A 27,712-nucleotide genomic window follows, 5' to 3' on the forward strand; every position below is an offset into this window, starting at 1 on the left:
GTTTTTCTTTTCCTTTTCCTAACAGTGATCAGAACTGCAGCACAGCATTGACATTCAGATTGCTAAACATATAACATCTTTATAATAGTGATAGGGGGACTTCTTTACAGATACCTTTTCCCCCTCAGACTAATATCCTCTTTAAGGGTAGGTGCTTTTTGTTGTTATTGAACAAGTGATTTTATCATTGTTGTTGTTGTTGTTGTTATTATTATTATTATCAGAATCAGAATCCTTTATTGATCCCTAGGGGAAATTATTTAATTTTAATAATTTAATTATCATCATCATCATTATCATCATTACCAGGAAGAACAAAAGTCAGTAGCTCAGACAGGCTGCTATTTTGATTTTAATTATTAACTCAGCTTTTCAGGATTTTCAAACTTTGTGAACCATGCTCACATGTTATTTTTTTTAAATGTTTATATTCTTCTTTAATTATGATTCTGATGATCAGAATCAATTTCAATATCTTCATAAGTGAAAAAATTATGGAATTACCAGGAAATTATGCAATTGCTCTCACAGATAAGGCTATCACTAACACAGCAACAGAGTCCAAGTTGTTGCTATTATGTTTCTTTATGCGCATTTTTTTAGGTTGATGTCAACCATTTTGGAAAATACATGAAGGCAGTAACCACTCTTTTTTGTCTCTCAATATGTGTACCTACACATGAAAAGTGGCTTTCACACAGTGCAAAGGCAGCTCATAAAGTGGTTATAAAATTCCAATTGCTTTAACCTTATAACACGAGGTTAAAGTGCATCAGAGATGGGTGAATGAGAGAAAATGTGTAAAACACTTAGAGTGCATAGAGTAGATCTGGCAGTAGAAAACTGGTCTATTTACTATCCAGAGTAACTCTCATTACTCATAGGGTAAACAACGAAACTGGGACAAAAATTAGGACTATATCTAGTTGCATATACACACATAAGAGCATTACATGAAGTACACAGTTAGGTATACTAGCAAACACTGGCCCATAGGGCATAATGTATTTTTCAAGCAATTCCTAAATTAACGTATACTGTCAGCTCCAAGTAGTTTAACCAGTCTGCACTGATGCATCCCCACTGATCCCCACAGGCTATCATGTAAATCTCAGGAGATCTGCAGTTTCACCGATACTCAAACCTGTCAGACTGGTAACAAGAAGGTAACAATGCACAGTGTTTAAATTAGTTTTAAGTTTATGCTGACAAAGAAAACCATAAACAATTAAAGTCATAGATTACACAAAATTACAAACGAAATTAATCAGTTGGTCTTGCTCCGTTTCCTCCGAAGGGTCATCTAAATTTCTAAACTTGTTGTCTGTAGGAGGGTTATTTACAATATCTTTATATTTACATATATATATATATATATATATATATATATATATATGAGCATCGCGCCAGCTGAGCCCGGAAGTCAGTCTTCATGTTGACGTAGACGTCGTTGCGTCTTTTTGGGAGCTTCCGGGGAAGACGCTTCCTTAGAGTGTACTCCACTGGGTCCATCTCTACAGCAGGTGAGCTGGAGTCTGTGTGTGCAGGGCCCGTCTGAGGGATGGAGGACATACTGGGGTTGCGTGGCTCTGTCATGTTTAAATTTGTGCCAGGGGATCAAGTTGGGGTATCAGGTGGGGCACGAAGAAGCTAAGGAAAGACAACAGAAGGTGGTGTAACATGGTCAGATTATCCTCAGGATACCTTTAATCGGATAAAATATTTGGGATGTATCTAGCAATAAAAAAAATAATACAAAGCAGGTATGGACAAACATTTTTTAAATCAAGATCGAAATTTAGGAAACACAAATTAAGCTACTGGAAACACTGCCACTTCTTGTTTCCCCTGAGATAAGGGAAACTCACTGTTTCACCTCCAACAGCATAAACACAGGGTCAGTTGCTGGGTTAAAAGAGTACCTAATCTGCTCTCTCTGACTCCTTCCCTCCTGCTGAGCATGAAGGATCTATTAAATAAGGTTCCAACGATTTAAACTGCCCAAGCTTACATCTTTATAAATACTTAAGTCCAACCACAGAGGATTGTTTTTAGCAAGGTTGCATTTATTAAGCGTGGACAGTACAGCAGCCAAGAGGTCATGCGGAATTTATTCTTATCTCAGAATAAAATCTAAAGGACCTCATATCTGTGCAGAGCATTGAACAATAACTTGTAGTAATCAGTCATTTTATCATGAGATGATATTTTGTACAAGATGAGCATTTCTAAAATATATGATTGTACAGTTAAATTAATTACAGATTTTAAAATGGGATTAAATATACACTGCCGGTTTTGGATCACCCCAATTTTTCCAGTTATTTATTGCAATTCAAGTTGTTCAAGTCTAATGAATAGCTTGAAATGGTACAAATGTAAGTGGTGAGCTGCCAGAGGTTAAAAAAAGTAAGGTTACACAAAACTGAAAAATAAGGTCTTTTTCAGAGAACACAAAATGCATTAACAATTTAAAGCTGTTCTGCAGCAGTGGAAGTTGATCAATCCTTGAAAGCTGGTGCTGCTAATTCCTACTGGGGTTCCAGCTTTTCTGGATTACTTACAACCCCGTGTGTCTGCATAAAAGCAGTGTTGGAACACACTTGTGAGCATCAGTTGAACAGTACTGCACTGCAGAAAGTAGTGTGTTGCTACAAAAATGGTGGGGAAAAGGGCAATACAAAAGAGACAGACCATCATAACACTTAAAAATGTAGGTCTTCCCTACATAGAAATTGCAGAGAAAGTCAAGGTGTCAGTGAGTACAGCTTCCTACACTATCAACAGACACTCAGAAACAAGTTCAAGTTATGCCAGAACTACCTCAGGAAAAAAGACCAAGATGGTAACCCTGAAAACATGAGTCTCCAGATTTAAAAGATGAACTGGACAAAAGAGTGAAAGCAAAGCAACCTACAAGTGCCACACATTTATGGAAACTTCTGCAACAGATATGGAAAGAACCTTCTGAAGAATATTTTATTTCTATTGTAGAAAGAATGCCACGAGTTCAGCTGTTATTTGAGCCAAAAGTGGCTACTTTGAAAAGTAAGAAGTTTAGAATACATTTTGGTCTATAAATTGACTCCATGATTATTTAATTATTTTTAACTCCAATTACTTATTTGTACTATGCTTTCATTTCAGAGTGCTGTGAGACATTAAACTGCATAATTTTCAATAGAAAACTGGAACAACTGGGGTGTTCTAAATCATTTGAATGGTAGTGTAGTTTAAAGTGAATTTTTAGATGCAGAGCGCAGTAGTTATATATATATATATATATATATATATATATATATATATATATATATATATATATATAGTAGTTTTGTAGCAATTATCCACATATCTCTATAATCTAAACTGCACTACTGTAAATGCTGTATAGACAATCATTCTGTACAATACAATAATTATAATTCTATAAACGGTTAACTTGCATAGTTCATATTTCTGTATAGCTTATATTTAATATTTCTGTATAGTTTTTTTATATTTCATATTTCTGTTTAGCTTCATATTTCATATTTATATCCTGTTCATAGCCTGTACATACTTATAGTTATAGCTTATTCATAACATACCCTCTACTGTGTACATTGTAGCATACCCATAATAGACCCATATTTTTGTACCCTCATACCTATAACAGACCCTTTTCTTTAATATATCTATATTATTGCTAATATATATTTTGTAATATACCTATATTATGTCTAAAGCACTTTCTGGATGGATGCAAACCGCATTTCGTTGCCTTGTACTTGTGACATGTGCAACGACAGTAAAGTTGAATTCTATTCTAGCCTATGCAGTCCTCTTGCATCGACTCGATAATATCACAGGAGGGCTAACCCTACACAGCAGTGCTATGACTCAGGTAAGCTAACCGTCTAATTTAGTATGAAGCGTCGAAACAGAGCAATTCCTCTGTAAAGAAAACTCACCTTCAAAGGACAACTTCAAATCAAAAAGTTTCTTTATATCATGGCCGAGAGCATGTACAGCGGTTTCTTCGTTAAATAACACCGGAAGTGTAGTCCCCATAACCCGGAAATAATACTGCCTCCTTGAGACTGAAGCTTTTTTCTTCAGTCATTGGTTTGAAGCTGGAAAGACTAAAAAAACAAGTTAGGAAAATTGCTTTTGGAATATATTCTTGCTTCTATTAAACAAAGCTCTTACTTCACCTGATAAAAGAGTCGGCAGTCGTAATAAAGCAGTTAATTTCACGTTGTAGAGTCAAGCTGCTCTTCATATGTTTGGCCACCAGAGGGCACTAAATAGGACTGTGTTGGCTTCGAGAAATGAACCATTTTTCTATACAAGCTTCAATCCTTTAGAAAGCTTCACTTTGCCTTCAGTAAAGATCTGCAACAGCGCAGAATAAACAGAAAGAGAAGACTGCGCTTTAGTAGTTTTTCATTGGTGTCAGTGGTCAGAGTCATCGGTGTACAGTCATTGGTGTAAACTGTAGGGTGAGTGCAATGGCTTGGTCATGAAACCGGAAGTGAAAGTGTTCATCAAACCGCGTAACAGGAGTGTTCTAGAAGGCGAGTGAAACGTGCTCTGTCTGTGATCCCTGTTTTACTTGACTGTATGTCTAAAATGTGATAAATAAAGTTTAAAAAAAAAAAATTGGCGTCATTACAAACGTGTGTTAAATTTGATTTAGTGGTAGTCGAGTGTGTTTATGCTTGTCTGTGAGGAGAGGATTGACTGGAATAGTGATGATGATGTCTGCTATCACTGTCAATTGTCAGTAAACACTTAATCTGGCTGATGAATCTTCACGTGACACATTGCTAAATCAATATTATTAAGTCTGTAATAAGGCGCCATTCTTCTTATTTTACGGCGCTGTTGTTCAATCGGGGAACGCTCTCTGTTGAGGAGAAAAGCATGAATTTGTTTGTATACGGATTATCCATTGTTTAAATTTCCCGGGCAGTCGAAAAGGAGGCAGAGCTGTTGAGAAATGCTAGGAGCTAACTGGGCGCTAATCGTATCATTCAAATATATTGAATGTCGTAATGTTGGCAAAGAGAGGAAGTGACGTAAGATTTGCGCATGCGGGGTACCGATCGAGTTTCCGGTACGGATCGGGTAGTGACATGCTCTACAGTAACGGAAAGGTTTGCTTGTAAATCTACTGCATGAAGGAGAAAACAAGAGCCTGAAGGGGAGAAAAATACAAAGGTGGGTAGCTTTTTGATGTTGTTTTGTCTGGTATGTGTATATGGTATGTTACATGACACGCATAGAGCTTTACTTGGGTTTCCATAGTTTTTAGAGGTTTGATTAGGATTTTCCCCTGTGATCATACATCATTCTCTCACTGATGGATGTGTGATCACAGTCTCGTTGATTTATGGTATATTTCAGATTTCTGTCGGAGATACAAAATATTGTCGTATCTACACAATGGAAACCGTTCGGCACAGGGCCGTGCAGAGAGGTTTAAAGGGGCAGGTGCTCAAAGTTAAAAAGGGGCACATTGAACCAGGCTGAATAACAACAACACACATTCATCAAGAATCTAATATGGGCAACAAGGCAAAGCAAACATAGCCGATGTTTTACCTGTTTTTTACCTACAATGTTGCTGTTGAGGGGTTGCTGCTGATAGTGCTGGAGGGCAGGGCTGTGTTGATCTGAGACTGTAGACATTAAAAAGTCCATAGGAGAGATGGTAGCTGATTAAACAAGTGTCATGAGATAATAACAAAATGCAAAGATTGGTGACAGCGCTTGAAACCATAAGGACACAAAAAACTGTGAGAAATAATTTAGGCTCTGCCAGTGAATCACTCTTTGCTTCTCTTCTTCCTTCCATCCCATCATTTCATGTATCACTCTCCACTTGCTGTCTATCTGAGAACAAGGCACAACTTGCTATTGCATTAAACTATAATTTAATTATCCACACCTAACAACTCTTGCACTTAATCTATAATAAAATGATGACAGAAAAATGTTATAGCCCTGCCTTTAGTAGCCTCACACAGCTCCTACTGTTTCCTCCTCATGTCCTTACCAGCCATGTCTGGACAATGTTATATCATGAGTAATAATTTTAAAAAATCCATATACAAAAAACACACACATGCACGCACACACAGTGACATTTTAGACCTTCTTCAGAATACTGTATATACTATGGGCATCACGGTGCTTATCCAGAATCCTTACATTATTATTTATTACTAGAGCTACAATAATAAAGCAATGAGGAGGGGGAAGTAATAAATATGAAATAATGTATTTATGATGATTCCATTTGTTTCACTATCCACTCTGTGCAGGGCAAAGCTTATTACATTTTTAAACTGTAGAGATACAATAATTTTACTGCTGTAAAATCCAAATTTTGTCTCATTTAAAATATAAATCTAATATAATCTGCTTCTTAATGTATGTTCTTTAAAATACAGCGTGTGTTTTTTTTTATATATTATAATTATAATAATGCATAATTATGTGGACATGCATATTAGATCGTTTTTTAGTGAAATATAATCTCCCCAGAAAGGCAGGAAAAGCTCTGTAACCTACTCTAAAACTAAATATGTTCTACATACTTTAAAACTAAATATGTTCCCTAAAACGGTGACAGAGCTACAGACCCATGACAGCCTTACACAGGTAGCCAGCAGCTATGACCAGCACTACTTGTGCAGTTAATAAAAGGACAGGTAATGTTTGTCGCGCTGTTGCACACGCAGCACGCTCGTTTGTTTCAGTTCGTCAGTTACAACAAGACAACTTACCAACATGTACATAATAAGCTAATACTCCTGTGTGCTTTAGACTACAGTGTACGCTGTACACCTACTTACTGGTTTTGTCGCATCAGTCTGTGTCTCTGAGTTAATTTGTGTTTCTCCTACAGCTCCGGACCGCAAAAAATGCGCGTGCTCTTTGTGAGCTCGTTCCCGGCTCGTAACCAGCGCGTTCTGCCGTCAAGGGCGATCATTGGTTAAATGTGATCATGTGACTGATGCAAGCCAGATCCGTTTATTTAGCAAAACTGTGATTAATAGTTAAATATTATTGTTGAGGGGCACAGACAGGACTCCGCACGCACACACACATAAAAAAAAAAAAATAAATAAAAAAATATTTAAAAGTTGCCTCAACAAAAGGGCACTTTGGGCACCCATCAGGAAAGGGGCGGGTGCTCAAGCCCCTCTAGCCCCCCCCCCTCTGCACGTGCCTGGTTCGGCACAAGAAAATAGAGTGATGCAGATGTGTAAGTCTCACCGGTTTGTGTACGAATATAATTCATTTGTAGTTGTTGATGCTGTATAATGAAAAAAAAACATTTTTTTGTCTTACACCTAGATATGTGTTAGCACATAAAATTCATTTTTTAAAGGCCGATTTTTTGAGTACACGATAGGGAAACTTCAAATCTGTTCACTGAAGCGTCCGTTTTTTTTATTCTCGTACAACAAGCGTGACACAACCCGGAAGCACACTTTTTAACTTTTTGAATCGTTTCTGCAGGAGAAAATATAAGAGGAACCACGTGTTTCTGTCACTTTTGCTCAACTAGGACTGCTGGAGTGCTATGAGGGTTCTCAATTAAATGTATGTATATGTAAGGGATAAGTAATATGTTTTTTATGTAATTCAATAAAGATTATTTAACTTTAATAATCCTACTTTGGGTGAACATTTTTAAAAAGAAAATAACTTTAAAAAATATTACAGACCTGTTCCAGTCATGTCTAATGCTTTTGGAATTATGGGTAATAGGGATTCCAGGTCAGCCAATCAGTTCTTTTGGGTTACTTAAGAAACATTTTGATACTTATGCATAGCAAAGATATATTGTTTTAAAGATTTTTTTTTAAATAACAAATTACAAGAGGTTTACATGGTCTGCACATAATGTTTCAATTTATTCATGTACATATAAAAATTTATAGCAACACCTTTACAGAGCATCAAACCTTATTCCCCTCATTTGCTGCGTATTAAAAAATTAACTTATGGACAAAATTAGATCTGCTGGCTTGCAGGCCTTAGGCTTTCCACCCAAATGCAGGTGCTCACCCAAAAGGACTAGCATCTATGACTGACCCTCTATGATCACTGCCACTATGTATGCAATTTGTCACCAACAGAAGAAAGATGCACTGAAAGCTTTAATTTCTTTTTAAATATTACCTTAGTGGATTGACATTAGCAGGGCTCTAGAGTGCGGCCAATTTGTGACCTAATTTCTCAAAAAAAATCTTAGGTTGCACCAGTGCGACCAGCTGTTTGAGTAAAAAAAAAAAAAAAGTCTCTGCAACTCTGAAAGTCTCCGTATAGTCAACAACAGACACACTTTATGCCCATATTGTGGTCTAAACAAATCTGAGATAGTCAGGGGCGCGACCTCTCTGATTGTCCGTGGTCCAGATATTCCTGTACGTTTGAAAGTGCAGGTGGATAGAGGGAGGTGAGTAGCTTAAATAAAGCGATATCGATTCATAAAATCCCAAATCGACTTTTAATTATAAATGTATTTTGCCAGAAACACCAGAATCTCATGTTAAATCTCACAAATCTATTTCAACAACCACCAATCAGCTAAAACAGCAAATGAGAGCACGTAAACGGATTCTGCACAAAGACGTAAACACAAAGCGCGGACCCAACGTATCAGAATCAGCTTTTCTGTTTCTCGGCTTTCTCACCCGATGGCACGTACATAGACACACTGTCGGGGCTGAAAGCCGACGTTCCACTGATTCTGATGTGTTGGGTCCGCGCTTTGTGTTTACGTCTTTTTTGTGCTAGACTCTGAGCTGCAGGTTTTGTCTCTCTCCAACCAAAACGCACTGAACCAGCAGCAGAAGAAGATCCAAACTGCACTTCACATTTGATAAATGTCATCATTAATTCACTTTTACTTTTGCTGGTTTGCTTCCACCACGATAAAAATCACACTTCATCCACAGCTCTTTCTCTCGGTGTACTTCAAGAATAGTTTCCCATCCCAGATCTCTGTTTTCTGCATTATTTGTTTGCTTACTACCCACCTTGTTTACAGCGCTGTCGGCCTCTTTCTTTCTTTCTTTCTTTCTTTCTTTCTTTCTTTCTTTCTTTCTTTCTTTCTTTCTTTCTTTCTTTCTAACTTAACTTAACTTAAATGACCTCGGACAAAAAAGCCTCATTTCTGCTGTTCAATACTGAAGAAATTTAAACTTTTTAAAATTATGTGAAATTGCAAAACGCTTGGCTGTCTCTAATCAAACCTCTGTAACTTTGCTCTGCTTCACTTCAGCAGCATCAGGTAATGTTCATATGTTGATCCATGGTTTTCTTCAGTTTTTCTTCACTGCAGAATATTTTTAAGGTTACCTGCTATAAGAAGCCAGGCCAGGAAAATCTCCTTCATGTTTTTCTGTGTTTTATCCTCAGTTACTTTAACACAAAGACATCTTCTGTGGTGTTTACAACTCTGATAAATCTCACAAGTGTCAGTGCTGATAAATGATCAGAATTATAATATTTCTGACTGTCTGAGGCAAAATTGATTCGAATCGGACCTTGTGAATCGGAATCAAATGGATTATAGAAATCAGTGACGATACCCAGCTAGACCTGCACAATAAATCGAAAATTTATTGTCATCGCGATATCAGCCTGTGCGATGGGCCCATCGCAAAAGACGGCGTAAACTGCGATAATTGAGTACCCTAAAATGTTTACACACGTGCTTTAAAGAATTTACCAAACAAAGAAACCCCTTGACACATTTGACCAGTCAAATAGAGCCCTTCACAGCATTAACCAATCAAATGGATTAGAGGCCCGCCTCCTACGTAGGTGGGGAGCGAACAACGCTGCAGCATCGAGCTACTATGAACTCGTGGCTAAAAAAAAAATAGTACCTCGCTTATTGTACTATGTGTCTCCGAACACGTCGGAGCACGTTTGCAAATATGTGATGTCTTGATACACAGAGTAGATATTTGAAGTTTACACAGCTACATTCTCGCCTGAAAATATCTTAATTTATTTTGTGACCCAGAAAGAGTAATAAGAGTAACATTAAAACTAAGTAGCTGCCGCCATTGTTGGAAACTGGGCCGCGGTATGAATTCAGGGATATGGTGGGCCACGAAGGATGCACCCGACCCAAGTCTGCGCATGCGCGAATATATCGCCCATCGTCGATTATTGGACTTAAGATTGTCTGTTGGAAAAAATTTTCATATCGCCCAACCCTAGTACAGCCACTACAGCCACCTCCCAACCCCATTGGGAGGTGGCTGTAGTTCAGGAGGTAGAGCAGGTCACCTACTGATCGGAAGGTTGGAGGTTCGATCCCAGGCTCCTCCAGTCTGCATGCCAAGTATCCTTGGGCAAGATACTAACCCCAAGTTGCTCTCCGATGCGTCCATCAGAGTATGCTATATGCTATATAAGAATCAGTCCATTTAGTATGGGGAAACCCTAAAATCTGGTGTTGTGGTAACAGTGTGGGAAACAAATCATTCAGAAATAAGTCGCAATTATTTCTATTGTGAGTGCCATGTCATGGCTACTTTCTACCCTCTACATAGTATAAAACTAGTAAAGACATCAGCTTAAATTTATATTGATGTCTGCTACTCTTAGTGTAATCCAGACGTTCCCAAAGTGTGGGGCCCGCCCCCTAGGGGGGGCGCAGAGCCATTGCAGGGGGGGCGCGGCATGAAAAGGGAAAAAAAACAAAAAAACAACAACGCTTGGACACTGCTAGCACGGGGCGCCCACACAAACGCAAAGCAGGAGATGAAGCATCACTGAATATGTTTCCAAACCAACTTCATTCTAAGCCAAAGACTAGAAAATATGGTGAAGCACATCTTCCCTTTGGTTTCACCTGCACAAGTGCCGAGGTAGGTCTCCCCTGCAGAATTGGTTTTCCCTTCGTCGGGAGCAGCGCTGGGCTGTTTAAATCACGGACAAACAGTATCCCACATTCTTGATTTGTAGTTCACAAACACTTGTTGTAATAACTAACTACTCCTGACATTTTGGAGATGCTAGCTCTTTATACAGTAAAGTTACAGTGGGATACAAATAATATCAGGCTGATCCTGCCACAATTTGTTCCCCCGGTTCAAATCACGGACAAACAGCATCCAACAGTTGTTTATGTTTTTGAACCCATTTTGCAGAGGGATTTTTTGAAAAATGTATTGATAGCAATGTTGAATATTATTACACAGGAAAAAAAAACAACTACATGTAAAATAATTACACCGTGACGCCTCTGCCTTTGGAGGATATGTTCTTGCGTGCGTGCGCGAGGGGGGGCGCGAACATTTTTCTTGTAAAACAAGGGGGGCCCAGCAAAAAAAGTTTGGGAACCACTGGTGTAATCTAACACTAACTGTGGGCATCACATATATTCTGCACCAGTCCGGCACAATGCATCTCTGTAATCATCATCACAGTACTGCAAGCTAACCACTTTAGCCTGTACTGTCTGTTATTTAAATGCAACTTTTGAATAACATAAAGTTAGTTACTTCAATTTGTTTTGCAGGACATTTTATGATACATAAAAAGCATAATTTCATCAGCATACATCATGTTTATATCCAGCATTTGTTAAAAAAAATCTCTAAAATGAAATGGGGCATTACAGCTAAGTATTAAATTTCCATGTTGGCATGTGAGGTAAGCAACAGTGATTGCTACATCAGTAGGATTGTCTTTTATGTTATTTTATTGTTAAGTAAAATGCAGATGTCTGAAAATCATATTTAAGTCCAGTAATGAAGTATTTATACTTTTACTTCCCACTTCTGGACATGTTGTTTTTTCCTACTTTCATATTTTATACTTTATTTTATACTATGTTCTAAAGGGTTCCATATTATTTTGGAGGTAAACTACCTTTTTGGGTTGCATTGTACTTGATAAATTTTTAGTGTACAAGTTGGATAAAGGAACAAGCAGGTACTTCACTGAGCTGAATTATATTGTAGGCTTTCCTGCAAAGCAAAAAGAATAAGAAAAGCCTTGATGTTCTTATATCTGGTGAAGTTATAAACATATTGAATTTTTTTGTAAAGCTTGAATTCTGTAAAATGCAATATAGTCCATGGAGTATACAGACTTAGACCTGTCTCTCATCACTTTCAGAGATGGAGCCTGAGTAATTTAGAACAACAGTTGGATGACAGTCTGCACCCACAATGGAGGTAAGATGATATGTTGTGCATCATTAAATAAGTGCATGTAAGATAATATGTGTAGGGTAATTGTATTTTGATGTATTTGATGTATTTTTAAAAATACAGCGGTCCCTCGTTTATCGCGGGAGCTACATTCTAAAAATAAACCCACGATAGGTGAAATCCGCGAAGTAGCCAGCTTTATTTTTTGCAATCATTATTGATGTTTTAAGGCTGTAAAACCCCTCACTGCACACTTTAAACACTTTTCTCAGACAGGCATGAACAATTTCACACTTTTCTCTCTTGTTCAAACACCCTCAAAGTTCAAACCTTCGTAGAAAAATAAGTCAAGTATTATACAAGGTGGGCCATTTATATGCATACACCGTAATAAAATGGGAATGGTTGGTGATATTAAAGTCCTGTTTGTGGCACATTAGTATATGTGAGGGGGCAAACTCCTCAAGATGGGTGGTGACCATGGTGGCCATTTAGAAGTCGGCCATCTTGGATACAACTTTTGTTTTTTCAATAGGAAGAGGGCCATGTGACATATCACACTTATTGGTAATGTCACAAGAAAAACAATGGTGTGCTCGGTTTCAACGTAACTTTATTCTTTCATGAGTTATTTACAAGTTTCTGACCACTTATAAAATGTGTTCAATGTGCTGCCCATTGTGTTGGATTGTCAATGCAACCCTCTTCTCCCACTCTTCACACACTGATAGCAACACCGCAGGAGAAATGCCAGCAAAGGCATCCAGTATCCGTAGTTTTAGGGGCTGCACATCTCGTATCTTCACACCATAGACAATTGCCTTCAGATGACCCCAAAGATAAAAGTCTACGGGGTCAGATCGGGAGACCTTGGGGGCCATTCAACTGGCCCACGACGACCAATCCACTTTCCAGGAAACTGTTCATCTAGGAATGCTTGGACCTGGCACCCATAATGTGGTGGTGCACCATCTTGCTGGAAAAACTCAGGGAACGTGCCAGCTTCAGTGCATAAAGAGGGAAACGCATCATCATGTAGCAATTTCAAATGTCCAGTGGCCTTGAGGTTTCCATCGATGAAGAATGGACCCACTATCGTTGTACCCCATATACCACACCAAACCATCACTTTTGTTGTTCCAACAGTCTTGGAGGGATCCATCCAATGTGGGTTAGTGTCAGACCAATAGCTGTGGTTTTGTTTGTTAACTTCACCATTCACATAAAAGTTTGCCTCATCACTGAACAAAATCTTATGCGTGAACTGAGGGTCCTGCTCCAATTTTTGTTTTGCCCATTCTGCAAATGATCTGGGTCATCCTCGTTGAGATGCTGCAGTAGCTGGAGTTTGTAAGGGTGCCATTTGTGAGTAGCTAATATCCGCCGAAGGGATGTTCGACTAATGCCACTCTCCAGTGACATGCGGCGAGTGCTACGCTGTGGGCTCTTGCTGAATGAAGCTAGGACAGCCACTGATGTTTCTTCATTAGTGACAGTTTTCTTGCGTCCACATTTTGGCAAATCCAACACTGAACCAGTTTCACGAAACTTAGCAAGCAGTTTGCTAACTGTAGCATGGGAGATGGTTGGTCTCGTAGGGTGTCTTGCATTTAAATCTGCTGCAATGACCCAGTTACTGCGTTCACCAGATATCAACACAATTTCGATCTGCTCCTCACGTGTTAACCTCTTCGACATGTCAATGGCTGTGAACAAAGAGAAACTTGTAAATAACTCATGAAAGAATAAAGTTACGTTGAAACCAAGCACACCATTGTTTTTCTTGTGACATAACCAATAAGTTTGATGTATCCATATAAATGGCCCACCCTGTAGAATGAAACCAAAGATCAAAGCCTGTTTTCAGGTCCAGAACATGGAAATAGAACAGCTGCCAGAGAATTCAACATTATTGAATCACTGGAGGAAGCAAGAAGAATGAGTTGAGTAAAGTTTGACTTATCTGACTGTTTTGTTTCACTTATAATTCGAAAAATACGGTAACTTCTACCTTCCTTTAGCATGTCCAGAAGTCCAACTTTTTGTGCGATGGTTAGCATCTTCCTCTGCCTTTTGGGTGCTACTGCAGGTGCCTTCGACGGTGCAAAACTTTTAGTCGACATTGTTGTGTTTGTTGAGGAGAAAACTTATAAACATACAGTACAGCACTTCAGAGTCACACTGCTAGCGATCGAAGATTTATGTAAATTTGACAAGCTGAACTCATTCTGTACTGTACAGGAGATACGGTACGGAGGAGATTGGCTGTAGACCATTGTCAATCAATCAGGACACAGAACATAATCCACTGTTTAAAAAAAAAAAAAAAAAGCATGCAAAATTGCACAAACAAAATTAGTGAAACAGCGAGGCTGCGAAAGGTGAACCGCATTATAGCGAGGGACTCATAATTGTTTTTTAAAATGAAGCCAACAGTAGAAATGCATTTATTAAACGTAACATCCTTCTCTCAACACCATGTTCAGCCTGGTGTTATATGGGTGTTAATAATCAGCTTTATACAATTTGTTTGTTCTGCAGAACTGCACAAACTGACGTGTTGCCGGCTTGCAGCTTTAAGCAAAATGATTTTTTCCATTAACAACAACTGAGACTAACTACATGAACTGCTCCACACACAGAATCGTGAGACCAGAGGACATTATTCAGGCTCTGATGAAATGGACAACCTCAAAGGCCAGTCTGTTGAGACATCTGGAAACAAAGGTAAGCAAAAGAGGCGAGTCATAGCTGTTGAAAAATGAAGCAAACCACAAAATACTTAAAAAAGTACAGACATTCTGTACTGAAGTAGAAGTACAGATACTAGTGTTAAAAAATACTCTAGTAAAAGTTGAAGTACAGCTTCAGTGTTTCAAGTATTTTTGAATTTGAAATGTGTTATACTTGGCTTTAAAACTGTAATCAACACACACGCTGGTCAATTTGACCCAACACTGCTCGTTTCTTTGAAATTGTGAGACTCCGAGCACAAACACACAGCAGACATAAACAGTTGACAGCCCTGGAGGCTCTGGAACTCAGCTTTGATCATAGAGGAGGAACATGTGTCTGAAGATGAAGACCATCTTGAGGTTAATTCTGAATCTAATGATTCTAAACCAAATAAGGAAACTGCTATCCATATCCCTCCAAGCAAGACAATCACATCTGAAAATGGTGGAATATAGTGGTCATCATCCTCAAATACACATCAGGCAAAACTGTCTGCACAAAATATAATAAAAACAATGCCAGGGCCAGCATGAATGGCAGTGACTCGTGTGACAGACATCAGTCAGCTTTTAAGCTGTTCATGCCCATCTCAATACAGAAAATCATTCTCGAATGACTAATCTAAAAAGATGGTGTTTTTTGGGAGAGTATTGGAAGAATGGCTATTTGGGGTTCTCGTGCTGGCTTGGGTCCATAAGTCAATGGATGAATTAACAGCCAGTCTGTGGGACGCAGAGGCATATTTTGTTTTTGCCATAGTGTCTCTGGAGACTTTGTACTTTTTCCAGAGTAATACGATTTGATGATTGAGAGACAAGTGCTGTGAGATGGGAGAGAGATCTGAAAAATTATTCCATTAAAAAAGTAAAATAAGTAAACAAGTATTGTAAAATATAAAATAAAAAAATAATTAAAAAAATCAATGTCATGAAAAATTATTGTATTTGTTTGAAGGTCCTTCCAAAGTACATTTTAAAAAAAGTTTTAAAATACTTTTTTTAAATGAAAAATGGGTGATAATTCTTCATTGAACCATGATCTGTGAGATGTAAAGAACACCGCTGTAGTGGAATTTTTTGTAGTTGGAACCAGGAAAATCATTGCTCTACCTGAGAAACAAATATGAGAAGAGACTTAATGTCAGAAAAAAATAATAGTAGATGGGAATACAAATGTTATTTCAGTCTAAGATTTTATTCTAATCAATGTACTCAGCTTGAATCAGAGAAAAAGAAGGAAAATAAAAAATAGCTCTATTTTCTGTTGCATCTGTTGTAGAAGGTGAGTTTGCTTATAAACAAAAAAATGAGTAGGAAAGAGGATAAAGTGGGATGAGATGGACTGCAGAGGGAAGGCAAAGGGGCCAACAAAAAACCATTTCTGGTGACGACCTCATGAAGCTCATCGAGAGAGTGCCAAGATTGTGCAAACCAGTAATAAAAACAAAGGGAGGCTATTTTGATGAATCTAAAATATAAGTAATAAAAAAAAACATTAAATGAGAAGTTGTGTGCAAACTTTTGACATAGTGTTCCACAACTTATGGACATCTGCACTTGTTCCACTGCTGTGCCAAAAAAACAAAAAGAACCACTGACCACTTCAACCTCTGACTTTGGCACACAGTTTTGCCTCTTTCATCTCTTTTCATCCGTCATTCCATGGCAGTTAATAAACTGCCTTGCTTGTGGTACTGTTTAGGTTCATATTAGTTTGATGTTTGAAAGCTCGTTGTGACGTGTAATAATAACGTCCCTCAAATGTTAAACCAAAAGTAATGACCCTGTTCTATATGTTCTGTTCTGTGTTTATTTTCACAGTGACAAAGCTGGAAAACTTAATGAAGGATCTGGACATTGAACAATACTACGGCGAGAAGCTAACACTTGGCAGAATACTTGAGATTAATGAGAAGACCATCACTGATCAACCTGTCAAGAGTAACTCAGACCTTCCATGGTGTTTTCTACAGAAACTGATGATGGTTAATGTGACGGCTAGAAATGTGAAATCACTGTGTGAATCAGATTCTGATGATGAATCACAGGATTCAAACTTAGATTTTGATGATCTGTTTAAGAGCCCAGACGCAGATGATATGCTAAACCCCCTGGACATTATCACTGCTCTCTTTCTGTGTTCTGATGGTTTCCTACAGCAGGAAATAGCACTGAAAATGTCCATGTGTCAGTTCTCTGTTCCTCTGCTGCTTCCAAATTGTGACACCAATCAGTGCACACTCATGCTGTGGGCCATGAGAGACATTGTTAAAAAGTACAGACCTCAGTCTCTGTCAGAATCCAAGGGCTTCACTGAAGACAGAATCGTTCTCTCTGAACTTCCAATGATCTCTTTTGTCAGACTGGGTGAGTGCTCCTTGTCCAAGTCAGAGATTCTCAATAAGCTTCTGAGCAATTCTCAGCAGTACCATGACACCTTTGTTCATCGCAACATGGAGTGTGGTGACAGTCCAAAAAGAATATCGAACGGACTGACTGAAATTGCTTGGTATCTTCCTTGTGGAAAAGCAAACATTGATATTTTCAGTCAGCCAGTGGCTGTAGCTAACCTTCGTGGGGACATTGCTTCATTTGAAGCACAATACTCCTTTCTGTGTCAGACATCTGCAGCAGTTTTTGTGTTCTTTGACCATTTAGATTTCTCTAAGTGCAGTCTACTTAGCAACCAAAAGCATAAGACAAAGGTGTGCTTAGTGGGTAACTATGAGAGCAAGCGCTTCAGTAAAGATGCTTTAAAAGAAGTAGCAACCAAGTTGGGCTTGACTAACAACAACATCATTATTAAGACAAAAAGTAAAAATGATGCAGACTTGGTAAAAGATCTGAGAAAAACAATCACAGATGTAGTTGAAAACTCAAAGATGAAGGTGACAGTAGAGCAGATGGCAGACGTTGCCCATGAACTGGGAATCCTGGTTGATGAAGACTCTCCAGAGTGCCAGATTGCAAAGATAAATGCAGAGGCCATCACTGCAGAAATTCAAGACATCCTTAAATACAAAGAAGATCACCTTCCTCGGCAAGGAGAAATATGGAAAGAACTGACCTGCTTAGAGAAAGAAGAATTTCGCCTTCGAAAAGTTGGCTCTGGAAATATAGAAGATTACAAAAGTCAACTTCAGGAAGGCAGAAAAGAACTGCGGAAAAGGCAGAACTCTTATGACATGTCGACAGCTATGACATGTTTCATCGATGCAATATCAAGCCCAGGAACAGAGAGGTTTTATTTCCTGAAATGGATGCGAATGAACCTGGATAACCTGTCTCGTACAAAAATGTCTGAACTTCGGATGAAATATGAAGAAAAATGCAAGAACTCTGAGAACAAGAAGGAGATAAAGGAGATTGACAGACAAATTTCCAACAGCTCACTGGGGACTGAACACTTCTTCCGTGAAATGGGTCAGATCTATGAAGCTTCACTGTCCCTTCCACAAACAGATCCAGCACGTCAACAGCTGCAGCATCTGCCCAAAATGTGTGCAGAGTTGTTGCTTGATGGATTTCCTCTTGAGCTTGTAGATGGAGATGCATCCAACATCCCTCTCAGATGGGTGAGTGATGTTCTCTCTCAGCTCAGTGACTTGGTGTCTCCAAACAGAAAGATACTGGTCGTCACAGTTCTTGGAGTTCAGAGCACAGGAAAGTCCACTCTCCTTAACACCATGTTTGGAGTGCAGTTTGCAGTCAGCAGTGGTCGATGTACTCGAGGTGTCTTTATGCTGCTCATCAAAATCAATGAAGACATGAAAAAAGTCCTAAACTGTGACTTCATGCTGATCATTGACACTGGGGGCTTAAAGTCACCAGAACTTGCTCAACTGGACAACAGCTATGAGCACGACAATGAGCTTGCTACACTTGTTATAGGGCTGAGTGATGTCACCATTGTCAATGTTGTAATGGAGAATTCAACCGAAATGAAGGACATCCTACAAATAGTTGTGCATGCTTTTCTCAGGATGAAGGAGGTGGGCAAAAAGCCGAAATGTCAGTTTGTTCACCAGAATGTTTCTGATGTTTCAGCCCATGAGAAGAACTTACGAGACAGGAAACTGCTCCTGGAACAGTTAAATGAGATGACCCAGGCAGCAGCCAAAATGGAAAAGAAAGAGGAGAACAAGAGCTTCACTGATGTGATGGAGTACAGTCCAGACACTGGGAACTGGTACATTCCTGGACTCTGGAATGGAAACCCACCAATGGCACCAGTCAATGCAGGCTACAGTGAGGCTGTATATGAGCTCAAGAAACACATCATCCAACTGCTGGGAAACTGTGAGTCATCTGCTAATGATATCATGGAGTTTAAAGAGTGGATGACAAGTCTGTGGACTGCAGTAAAGCATGAAAACTTCATCTTCAGCTTCAGAAACAGTCTAGTAGCTGATGCATACATGAGACTCTGCACAGAATTCAACAAATGGGAGTGGGAATTCAGAAAAGAAATGTACACCTGGGTAACAAACGCAGAAAGAAGAATTTCCAATTTTGGTACAACTGCAGACAAATCTGGTTCTTCTAACATGAGAGAATTTCTCACATCTTTGGAAAGTGAAGCCTCCACAGTGCTGTCCACATGGGAGACAAGACTTCTCGAAAATCTGACACAGTATTTCAAGCAAACAGAGGGTCATGTTTATCTGGTTGAAGGCTACAGAGAGGAATTCTCAAACAATGCAAAGAGCCTTCGGCGTGAAATGGAGAGATCTGTTTTTAATCAACTCACGATGGCAGCAGAAATCAGAGAGGGGATGAATCATACACAAAAGATTGAAGAGGCAGTTTGTGCACTAATTGATAAATGTCGGAAAAAGAATATGGGAAAGACAGAACTGGAAAATGAATTTCACAAGATGTGGAGTGACACTCTGAAGAAACTTTCTTTTTCCAAACAAAAGACAACAAATGTCTTCACCAGCGTATCTCACTGCCTGAGAATAAATCTCTCACACAGGGGGAGTCATGCATGTGAATTATTAAGTCAAAAAACTCTGCAAGATTGTGGAAAAGAGCCTTTCAAATATACACCTGAAGGATTCTACAACCGATGTAAACACAAACCCAGGAAGTGGTTCATGATTCATGATCACACAATGGCTGTACAACAATTGGCTGACAGCATCATCAATGCCTGCACTCAGTTTGTGAGAGAAAAAGTGAAAAAGAAAAGCAATTACTCTGAGACTTACATCCAGGAGATCCTACACATGATTGACGAGAAACTGCAAAACAATAAAGATGTTAACAACGACACTGAGTTTGAAGTTTCCCTGAAACAGCACATCTGTGGATTTGCAGCCAGAGAGTTTCAGAAAATGCACGAAGATTTCATCCAAGAAAATGATCCCTACAGATGTCTGATGAAAAACAAGGAAAAGTTTCGTGATGATTTCATTGATGTGTTCCATGAAAGAGACCAGTGTCAGAAGAAGGCAGAAGAATTCACCAACCAATGCTTGAAGCCTGCTGTTGAAGACTTTATCAGTTTGTTCCTGGGACCTGATATCACTGGTGAAATGCTGACATGTGAGCAGTTCAGCAATCGAATGTCCTTCCAGTATTCAGTTTTACTGGATTTACTTTCAAAAGATGATTTTGAAAACTATGTGAGCTATATTAACTCATATGAGAAGTATGTCAAGATGTGGATTCACAAACAAATAGTGGAGCACTTTTCAACTGTGTCAACAGTGTCTGAGTTTGAGGGCCGACGTCTCCAGTCATGTATCAGAAGCATAAATGGTGCAATCAACAAGGCAAAAACAGGAAAGAGTGATGATTTGAAGACATTTGTTGAAGATATTTGTAAAGAACTTGGTGATAAACTGGTGATTTCCCAGGATGCTCTTGGTGCTTTCATGATCCTGAACAATGCTGACAAGGAACAGTTTGCTCACTGGCTCACAGTGTCTGTGAATAACATGGCAAAAGATCTCAGAACAGAATTCCAAACGTTGAACTTTGAAATGAAACTAAAACACCTCAAAATGAATCCCCAGAATGAGCTTTTCAACAAACTTGTTGGTTGTGGCAAACAGTGTCCATTCTGTAAAGCTCCCTGTGACGCAGGAGGAGGAGCTCATACTGAGCACTTTGCTTCACTGCATCGGCCAAAGGGTCTGGGTAACTGCTTGTCGCACACAACACAAAAACTTGTCACTGACATATGCTCCTCTCTCGTGATCAGTGGCACCCGATTTCAATGCAGTGCTACAAACAATGAATGGCACCCTTATAAGCACTACAAGGAAATTTTTCCAGACTGGAAAATCCCTCCAGATGCGAGCCTTGAAGCAGCAGACTACTGGAAATTTATAATGGCAAAGTACAACAATGATTTTGCTAAAAAATGTAGTGCAATACCTGCTGATATCCCTTCAGCTTGGAAACAAATCACAAGAGATCAGGCAGAAAAAAGTCTCAAAGAGTCGTTTCACAGATCGTAAGAGGAGTTACATTCTTCCTCCTATTCTTTAAGTGCAGAGAACACATCCAATAATGTGATATCAGATCACTTTTATGATGTAGATTAATGTACATTAGCTACTATGCCTTTACAATACCGTAATACGAGAACATTTCTTTTACTATTGCTCACATTGACATGAGTTTGCAGTTAACACCTGAAATGAAAAATAATCTGCTCAAAACGTGCCTTGTTTTGGTTTTGTTGTCATTTTATATTTTTTTCAAATATACATTTATGTTTCTCACGGATACCTGAGTCTGTATGAGGTATTATTCTACTAAGACTAAAAAAAACCTTAGAATTTAATGTTGTTTTTATTTCTGAAGTATTCACATATTCAGTTTTCACCTGTGAAGAAAGTTTTCTAATCTGAGTAAGTAATCATATTCAGAACTTACATTCACTTTCTTTGTCTGATTTGTTTTTTGATTTTAATTTTCTTTACTTTAACCTTATAGTTATCATTCACCATTTTTTGTAAATGCAAGATTTTACTTTCTTTCATTTCAAGCTTTGAGTTATTGAACTAAAAAAAATAAAAGGCAAACAACAGGTTGGATTGTGTATTTGTCGCATCTATTTTATTGTAGCATGTTAAGTCACATGAAATCCGATTTCAAAACAATCTCAGTGTTACTGTCACGGCTGCGATGTCAGACGTGTGGAGGGTGTGAGAGAGGACCCAGACGCTGGCACTGGCTTGGACGTGAGCGAGCTTTATTTACACACGCCGGTGGCACAAACAGAAACACAGCGAGCAAAAACAAAACCTAAAAGCGACCTAAACTGGGAATGACTAACAAAATGAACCTGAACAGGCGACTCGGGGAGAAAACGCAGGGAAGAAACACAGATGGACTAGCGACGAACATGAGTGAACACACACTACTCAGAAGGGAACGAGGAAACTATACACAGGAGGGAGGCACAGCTGATTGTGATCGACAAGACGAGACAGGGGAAACGCAAACTGAACACACTGGCATAAGACACAGACTTTCACAATAAAACAGGAAACTCAAAACACACGCGAATACACAGACTCTAAAACAGTAAATGAGAGCAGGAACACGGATTCTGCACAGAGATGTAAACACAAAGCCCGGACCCGCGGATCAGAATCAGTGAGACGTCGCCTTTCTCACCCGACTGCACGGACACGGTCGGGGCTGAAAGCCGACAGCTCGCTGATTCTGATCTGTCGGCAGGTCCGCGCTTTGTGTTTACGGCCTTTTTGCGCTGATTCTAAAGCTGTTCGTTTATCTCTCTCCAAACAATATTGACCGAACCAGCAGCAAAAGAAGATCCAAACTGCGCTTCACATAAACATCGTCATGAATTCACTCTGACTTTTGCTGTTTTGCTTCCACCAGATAAAATTACTGTACTTACTACTGTTGTACTTCAACAACAGTTTCCCGTCTAAAAATCTGTTTTCTGCATTATTCGCTTGCTTGTTACGCACAACACTACAGTTATTTACAGCGCTGTCGGCTGTTTGTTTCCTTTTACATACTTCCGAAAAGAAAACCTAATTTCTGCCGTTCAATACTGAACAAATTTAAACTTTTTAAAATTATGCAAAATGCAAAACGCTCAGCTGTGTCTCTAATAAAACCGCTGTAACTTTAGAGGTAACGTTCATATGTTGATTAATGGTTTTCTTTCGTTTTTGATGTACTGCAGAATATTTTTATAAAATCCCAGGCCAGGAAAATCGCCTTCATGTTTTTCTGTGTTTTATCTTCAGCTGCTTTGACACAAAGGCATCTGCTGTGATGCTCCCACCTTTGATAAAGTCTTGCGTGTGTCAGCTTTCTTTTTATAGGTACAAAAATACGTAAATGTACTGATCTGACTGTCAACATTTCCCAGATTCGAATCGAATCGAATCGAATCGTGGATCGAATCGATTCGATTCTAGAAATCAGTGACGATACCCAGCCCTAGTCACCGACCCAGGACCATAACAGTTTTGTTTAATTTAAACACAAAGTGAGCAGCTGTGAGATCCAAGAATACAAGGACTGAATATTCAGTTGCATCTCTATGCATTAAAACATAATTTCAAACTCTAAGAAGAACTGCTTTAGTAAACTGCATCTGGTGAAACTTGGACTGAAACTTTTTAAAAATGTGAGTTGTAAAAACTTCTGAAAGGTAGTTGGACACCAATTTTTCTAAAATTTTGCTGATAAAAGGCAATTTTGAAATTTGGCCTAAAATTCTGAAAGGAGAGAGGGGTCAGCAGAGTTTTTTTTTTTCTTTTAAACAGGATGAATAACAAGCTCTTTAAAAAAAATGCACAATAAGTTGAAGAACTACAAATCACCATGAGAACTGTGGTGGATTTTTGTATGATATGTATAACTATGTAACTATATACACTATATATCTATGTGCACTGAACATATATATTTTAACTTTCATGTAGAGTCTTAAAGACAAGACATTTTGCTTCACCGAGGTTTATCAAGGTTTTACAGTAACAGGGCAGTTAATGCTGTTGAGAGTTCGCCTGAACAACTCACCCTCCAGCTCCGGTAACTAACCTTCCCTAATACACACTCAACATCTTTCATGCAGCACAACCAAAACAGTAACATTGTAACAGAGATCCTGAACACATCACGATAAAATATCATACGATATAATAACACACACACACACACATACTTTGAACTACACTGAAGTGTTTTAAGCATGTAACCTATGTAGTTATAAGATTATATATTATCAGATTGTGCCACTTGCTGTGTAAGATTTAGTAATTAGGATTAAAGTGTGATGTTTGACCGTGTCATGACCTATTGTGATAAGCCAGAGCAAGGGGTAGTCAGAGTCGTGACTGGCCTTTGGCCAAGACCTTGGCCTCTACCTGACCCCTGCAGCTGTGTTTGGGCGCGTGGGAAAGTTACCCAGCAGCAGGGGGCGGGGATACTGGTCCCTATATATTAGGGGACCCCCAGCACTTTTTCCCCTCTGCTGTTACTCTCTGTCCGTCTCTGTGTTGCTCTACTGTCTGTGCTTAAGGCTGTACACCCCGGGGTTTTGCTTTGCTTGCTTTGTGCTATGTAATTCTCTTGCTAAATGTCTGTATGTATTTTTTTCCTGCTGTTCATATGATTCAGTGTATTAAACTCTGTTCCAAGAATTCTACTCTTTTCCAGAGCATCTTTTTGGAGTGTCTTGATTTTAATTGGTTCTAAAAGGGTTGGATCTCCACATCGTTGGTGGAAGAAGGTTATCAGGATGGCTTCAAAATTTGTGACCACAGAACAAAGTCCCATTGTGTGAAAGACCTATCTGAACAGAGAGGTTGGTAAAAGGTCACATGGGCAGGAGGATGGCTTCATTTTATCAACCAAACTGATGATAGCATTCAGAGATGCTATCATCAGCTCATTAAAAGTGGTGGCCAGTTAAGGCATGAGGCCAGAGAGGAAGGACGAGGAGTAATATTTACTCTGATATTATAGACCTTATTAAAAAAGAAGAAAAGAAAGTTTTCACACTCTTCATTAGTTAGAACAGTTATAGCAGAAAATACTGGTGTGAAAATGCTTCTAACTGTGTCAAATAAAACTTTTGAATTCACTCGGCTGTTTTGGATTAAATGTAAAAGATATGTAGCCCTCAGATATTTCACCATGTTATTAAAAGGATGTAAGAGCTGTCTTTGATAAAAAATATGAACTTGGATTTGCTTTGCAGATTTTTACAAATCTTCCACTTTCAGACAGCTATGCTTGAAAAAGTACATTTTGTTATTCATCCAGTCTAAAGATTTAGCAGAGGTGGCATTTCTGGTTTTAAAAGGAACCACTTTGTCTAAAACAGATAGTCATCATTAAAAGAATGCACAATGATATTTAGAATTAGATATTTAGATATGTATCTTTGTTTAGGGAAAAAGTATCATAAACATTAAAAAAGCAGAAACTATATCTGAAGAAAGATTATTAAAAATACGAGAGGTAATTATATGATGACCAGTAACAGGATTCAAATCAGAAAATAAATTAAAAACAACACACATGTGGTTAAAAAGACCTGAGAATAAAAAGACTCAGTGTTCAGGCCCAGAGTGAAAACCAGATCTAAAACCTTGTCATGAGTGGGCCCTGACACATGCTGAGTACAATTAATAGATTTGATCTGACTGATGAATTTTACAGAAGGTCTGTCTATAGCATTATCAATGTGGAAATTAAAATCACCCACAATAGGTTTTGACAATTCTAAAATCAAAGTCAGTAAAACACATTAGTTCCAACTTTAATAACCTGAAGCTTGAGGTTTCCTCTGCACATGCACATAAAAGTGGTGTTGGTAACATCTGACCAATCTAAAAGGTGTGTTTCACGAGTCATATGACTCTTCTTCCTGAGAAAGTGATCCCTATGACATTTACACCAGAGATGCTATCAAATGGTTATTAAAGAACACATAAAATCAATCCATCTTGTTTGCTTATCCTTGTCAGGGTCGCAGGAGCCTATACCAGTTACCACTGGGTGAGAGGCAGGGCACACCAGGTCACCAGTCTAACACATAGAGACAGACAACCATTTACACTAATGGGAAATTTAGAATGACTGTTTAACCTAACCCCACTAACTGCTCTTTGGACTGTGGGAGGAAGCTGCACACAAACTCAGAAAGCTCCCAGTCAGGTGAGCAGGTAAGTCCTTTCTATGACAGGTTACGGAGAACTGGTGTCAGAGCTAAGTTGAGCTGGAGATTTCTGCAAGCAACAGGTGAGCAGATTTCCAGGTAAGCTAGTTTCCTTTGTGAAGGTTCAGAGTAGTTTGCTAGAAGTGAGAAGTCACTGAGTTAGCATGAACAACAGGCATTTGCAAGCAACAGGTAGTAGAGGCGGTCTAACATGCACAATAATGATGAGGAGGATCTACAACTTCGCATACTGTTACAGATATAAGTTCAGAAAATTCGACGACAGTTTCCAGGCCAAGACATACTACATAGAGTTGGCTGACGGCACGAAGTGCAACTGAGTTGCAGAGCAAAGAGGAGAGGACAAAGTTTTGCTTGATGAATAGCAGGGGGCAGTGTCACAAAATAACTTTGAAACAGGCATTGTACATCCCTTCACACCCACCAGACATCTTCTCTGTGAAAGCAGCTACCTCCAATGGAGCAACTGTGATCTTCAAGCAAGGAAAAGACATCCTGCAACACAAAGATGGTACGAGGTTCCCAATATATGAATACAACAGACTGTACTACTTACAAACAGTAAACGCTGAAGGTGAAGACCAGTGTAAGGGTTGTTACGACATGCAAACATGGCATGAAATACTAGGGCACTGTAATTATGATGACATTACAAGGTGTTGTTGATGGTATGACAATCAAAGGTAAAACAGATGAATCTGTCTTACATTGTGAGGTGTGCATACAGGGAAAGTTTATTCACACTAGGAACAGGAAGCCTGAGCCGAAGCTGCCCTAGAGTTGGTACACACAGATCTAGCTGGACCAGTAGACCCAGAGTCCAGAGATGGATATAGGTTTGCACTATCATTCACTGATGACTATTCCAGTGCAGTGTTTGTGTATTTTCTGAAAAATAAGAGTGACACAGCAAAAGCAACACAGACATTTCTGGCTGGTACAGCCCCGTATGGGCAGAATAAATGTATCAGATCTGACACTGGAACAGAGTTTATGGGAAATTAATTAGGCACTTCTCAGCAAATAAGGGATCAGGCACGAGACCTCAGCACCATACTCACCACATCAAAATGGTCTTCTGAACAAAATTGGTGCACACATTTTGATATGGCCAGGTGTATGCTAATAGTGAAAGAGTTACCTAAGGAGTTGTGGACCTACGCAGTGCAAACAGCAGCTGTAGTGAGGAACAGATGCTTTAAGAGATGCACAAAACAGACACCATATTTAATGCTGACAGGAAGAAGGCCAAACCTTTCCAAGATGCCGAAATTTGGGTCAGTGTGTTATGGCTACAGGCAGAACAAGAGGAAACTAGACTCAAGGTGTGAGAAAGGAATTTTTGTTGAATATGACAAAAACAGTCCAGCTTATATGGTCTACTAACCAAACAGTGGAAAGGTGCAGAATCACAGACTGGTGAAGTTCTAGACTAAAACAAGAGTAGAGCGTAAACACAAACTCTCTGACAGTGGGGGGTAGATGGGTATACGCAGTCAAAAACAATGTTGACGGATCTGAAAAATACAAGGCACGATATGTTGCTAAAGGATACAGTTAGAAGATATGTGTAGATTATGACAAAACATTTTCCCCTGCTGCTAACCTGA

General features: G+C 38.9%; 1 protein-coding gene across 8 annotated transcripts; it reads left to right on the forward strand.

Annotated features, from left to right (window-relative positions):
* The first annotated feature begins 35 nt into the window (after nt 1–35).
* LOC146523199 (up-regulator of cell proliferation-like) lies at nt 36–21,959 on the forward strand. 8 transcript variants are annotated; one of them, XM_085144666.1, is made up of 5 exons: nt 4,624–5,202; nt 12,142–12,200; nt 14,044–14,118; nt 14,819–14,903; nt 16,733–21,959. In XM_085144666.1, exons 4-5 carry the CDS (start codon nt 14,858–14,860, stop codon nt 21,379–21,381), a joined length of 4,695 nt encoding a protein of 1,564 aa, XP_085000792.1. In that variant the 5' UTR covers nt 4,624–5,202; nt 12,142–12,200; nt 14,044–14,118; nt 14,819–14,857; the 3' UTR covers nt 21,382–21,959. The 8 variants fall into 8 exon arrangements, with proteins under 8 accessions (XP_085000755.1, XP_085000739.1, XP_085000792.1 ...); XM_085144629.1 differs by lacking the exons at nt 4,624–5,202; nt 14,044–14,118 and adding an exon at nt 36–147; XM_085144613.1 differs by lacking the exon at nt 14,044–14,118 and having other exon boundaries at nt 4,623–5,202.
* Nucleotides 21,960–27,712: the final 5,753 nt, after the last annotated feature.

This window comes from Neolamprologus multifasciatus, chromosome 3 (genome assembly GCF_963576455.1).
Source record: "Neolamprologus multifasciatus chromosome 3, fNeoMul1.2, whole genome shotgun sequence".
NCBI lineage: Eukaryota > Metazoa > Chordata > Actinopteri > Cichliformes > Cichlidae > Neolamprologus > Neolamprologus multifasciatus.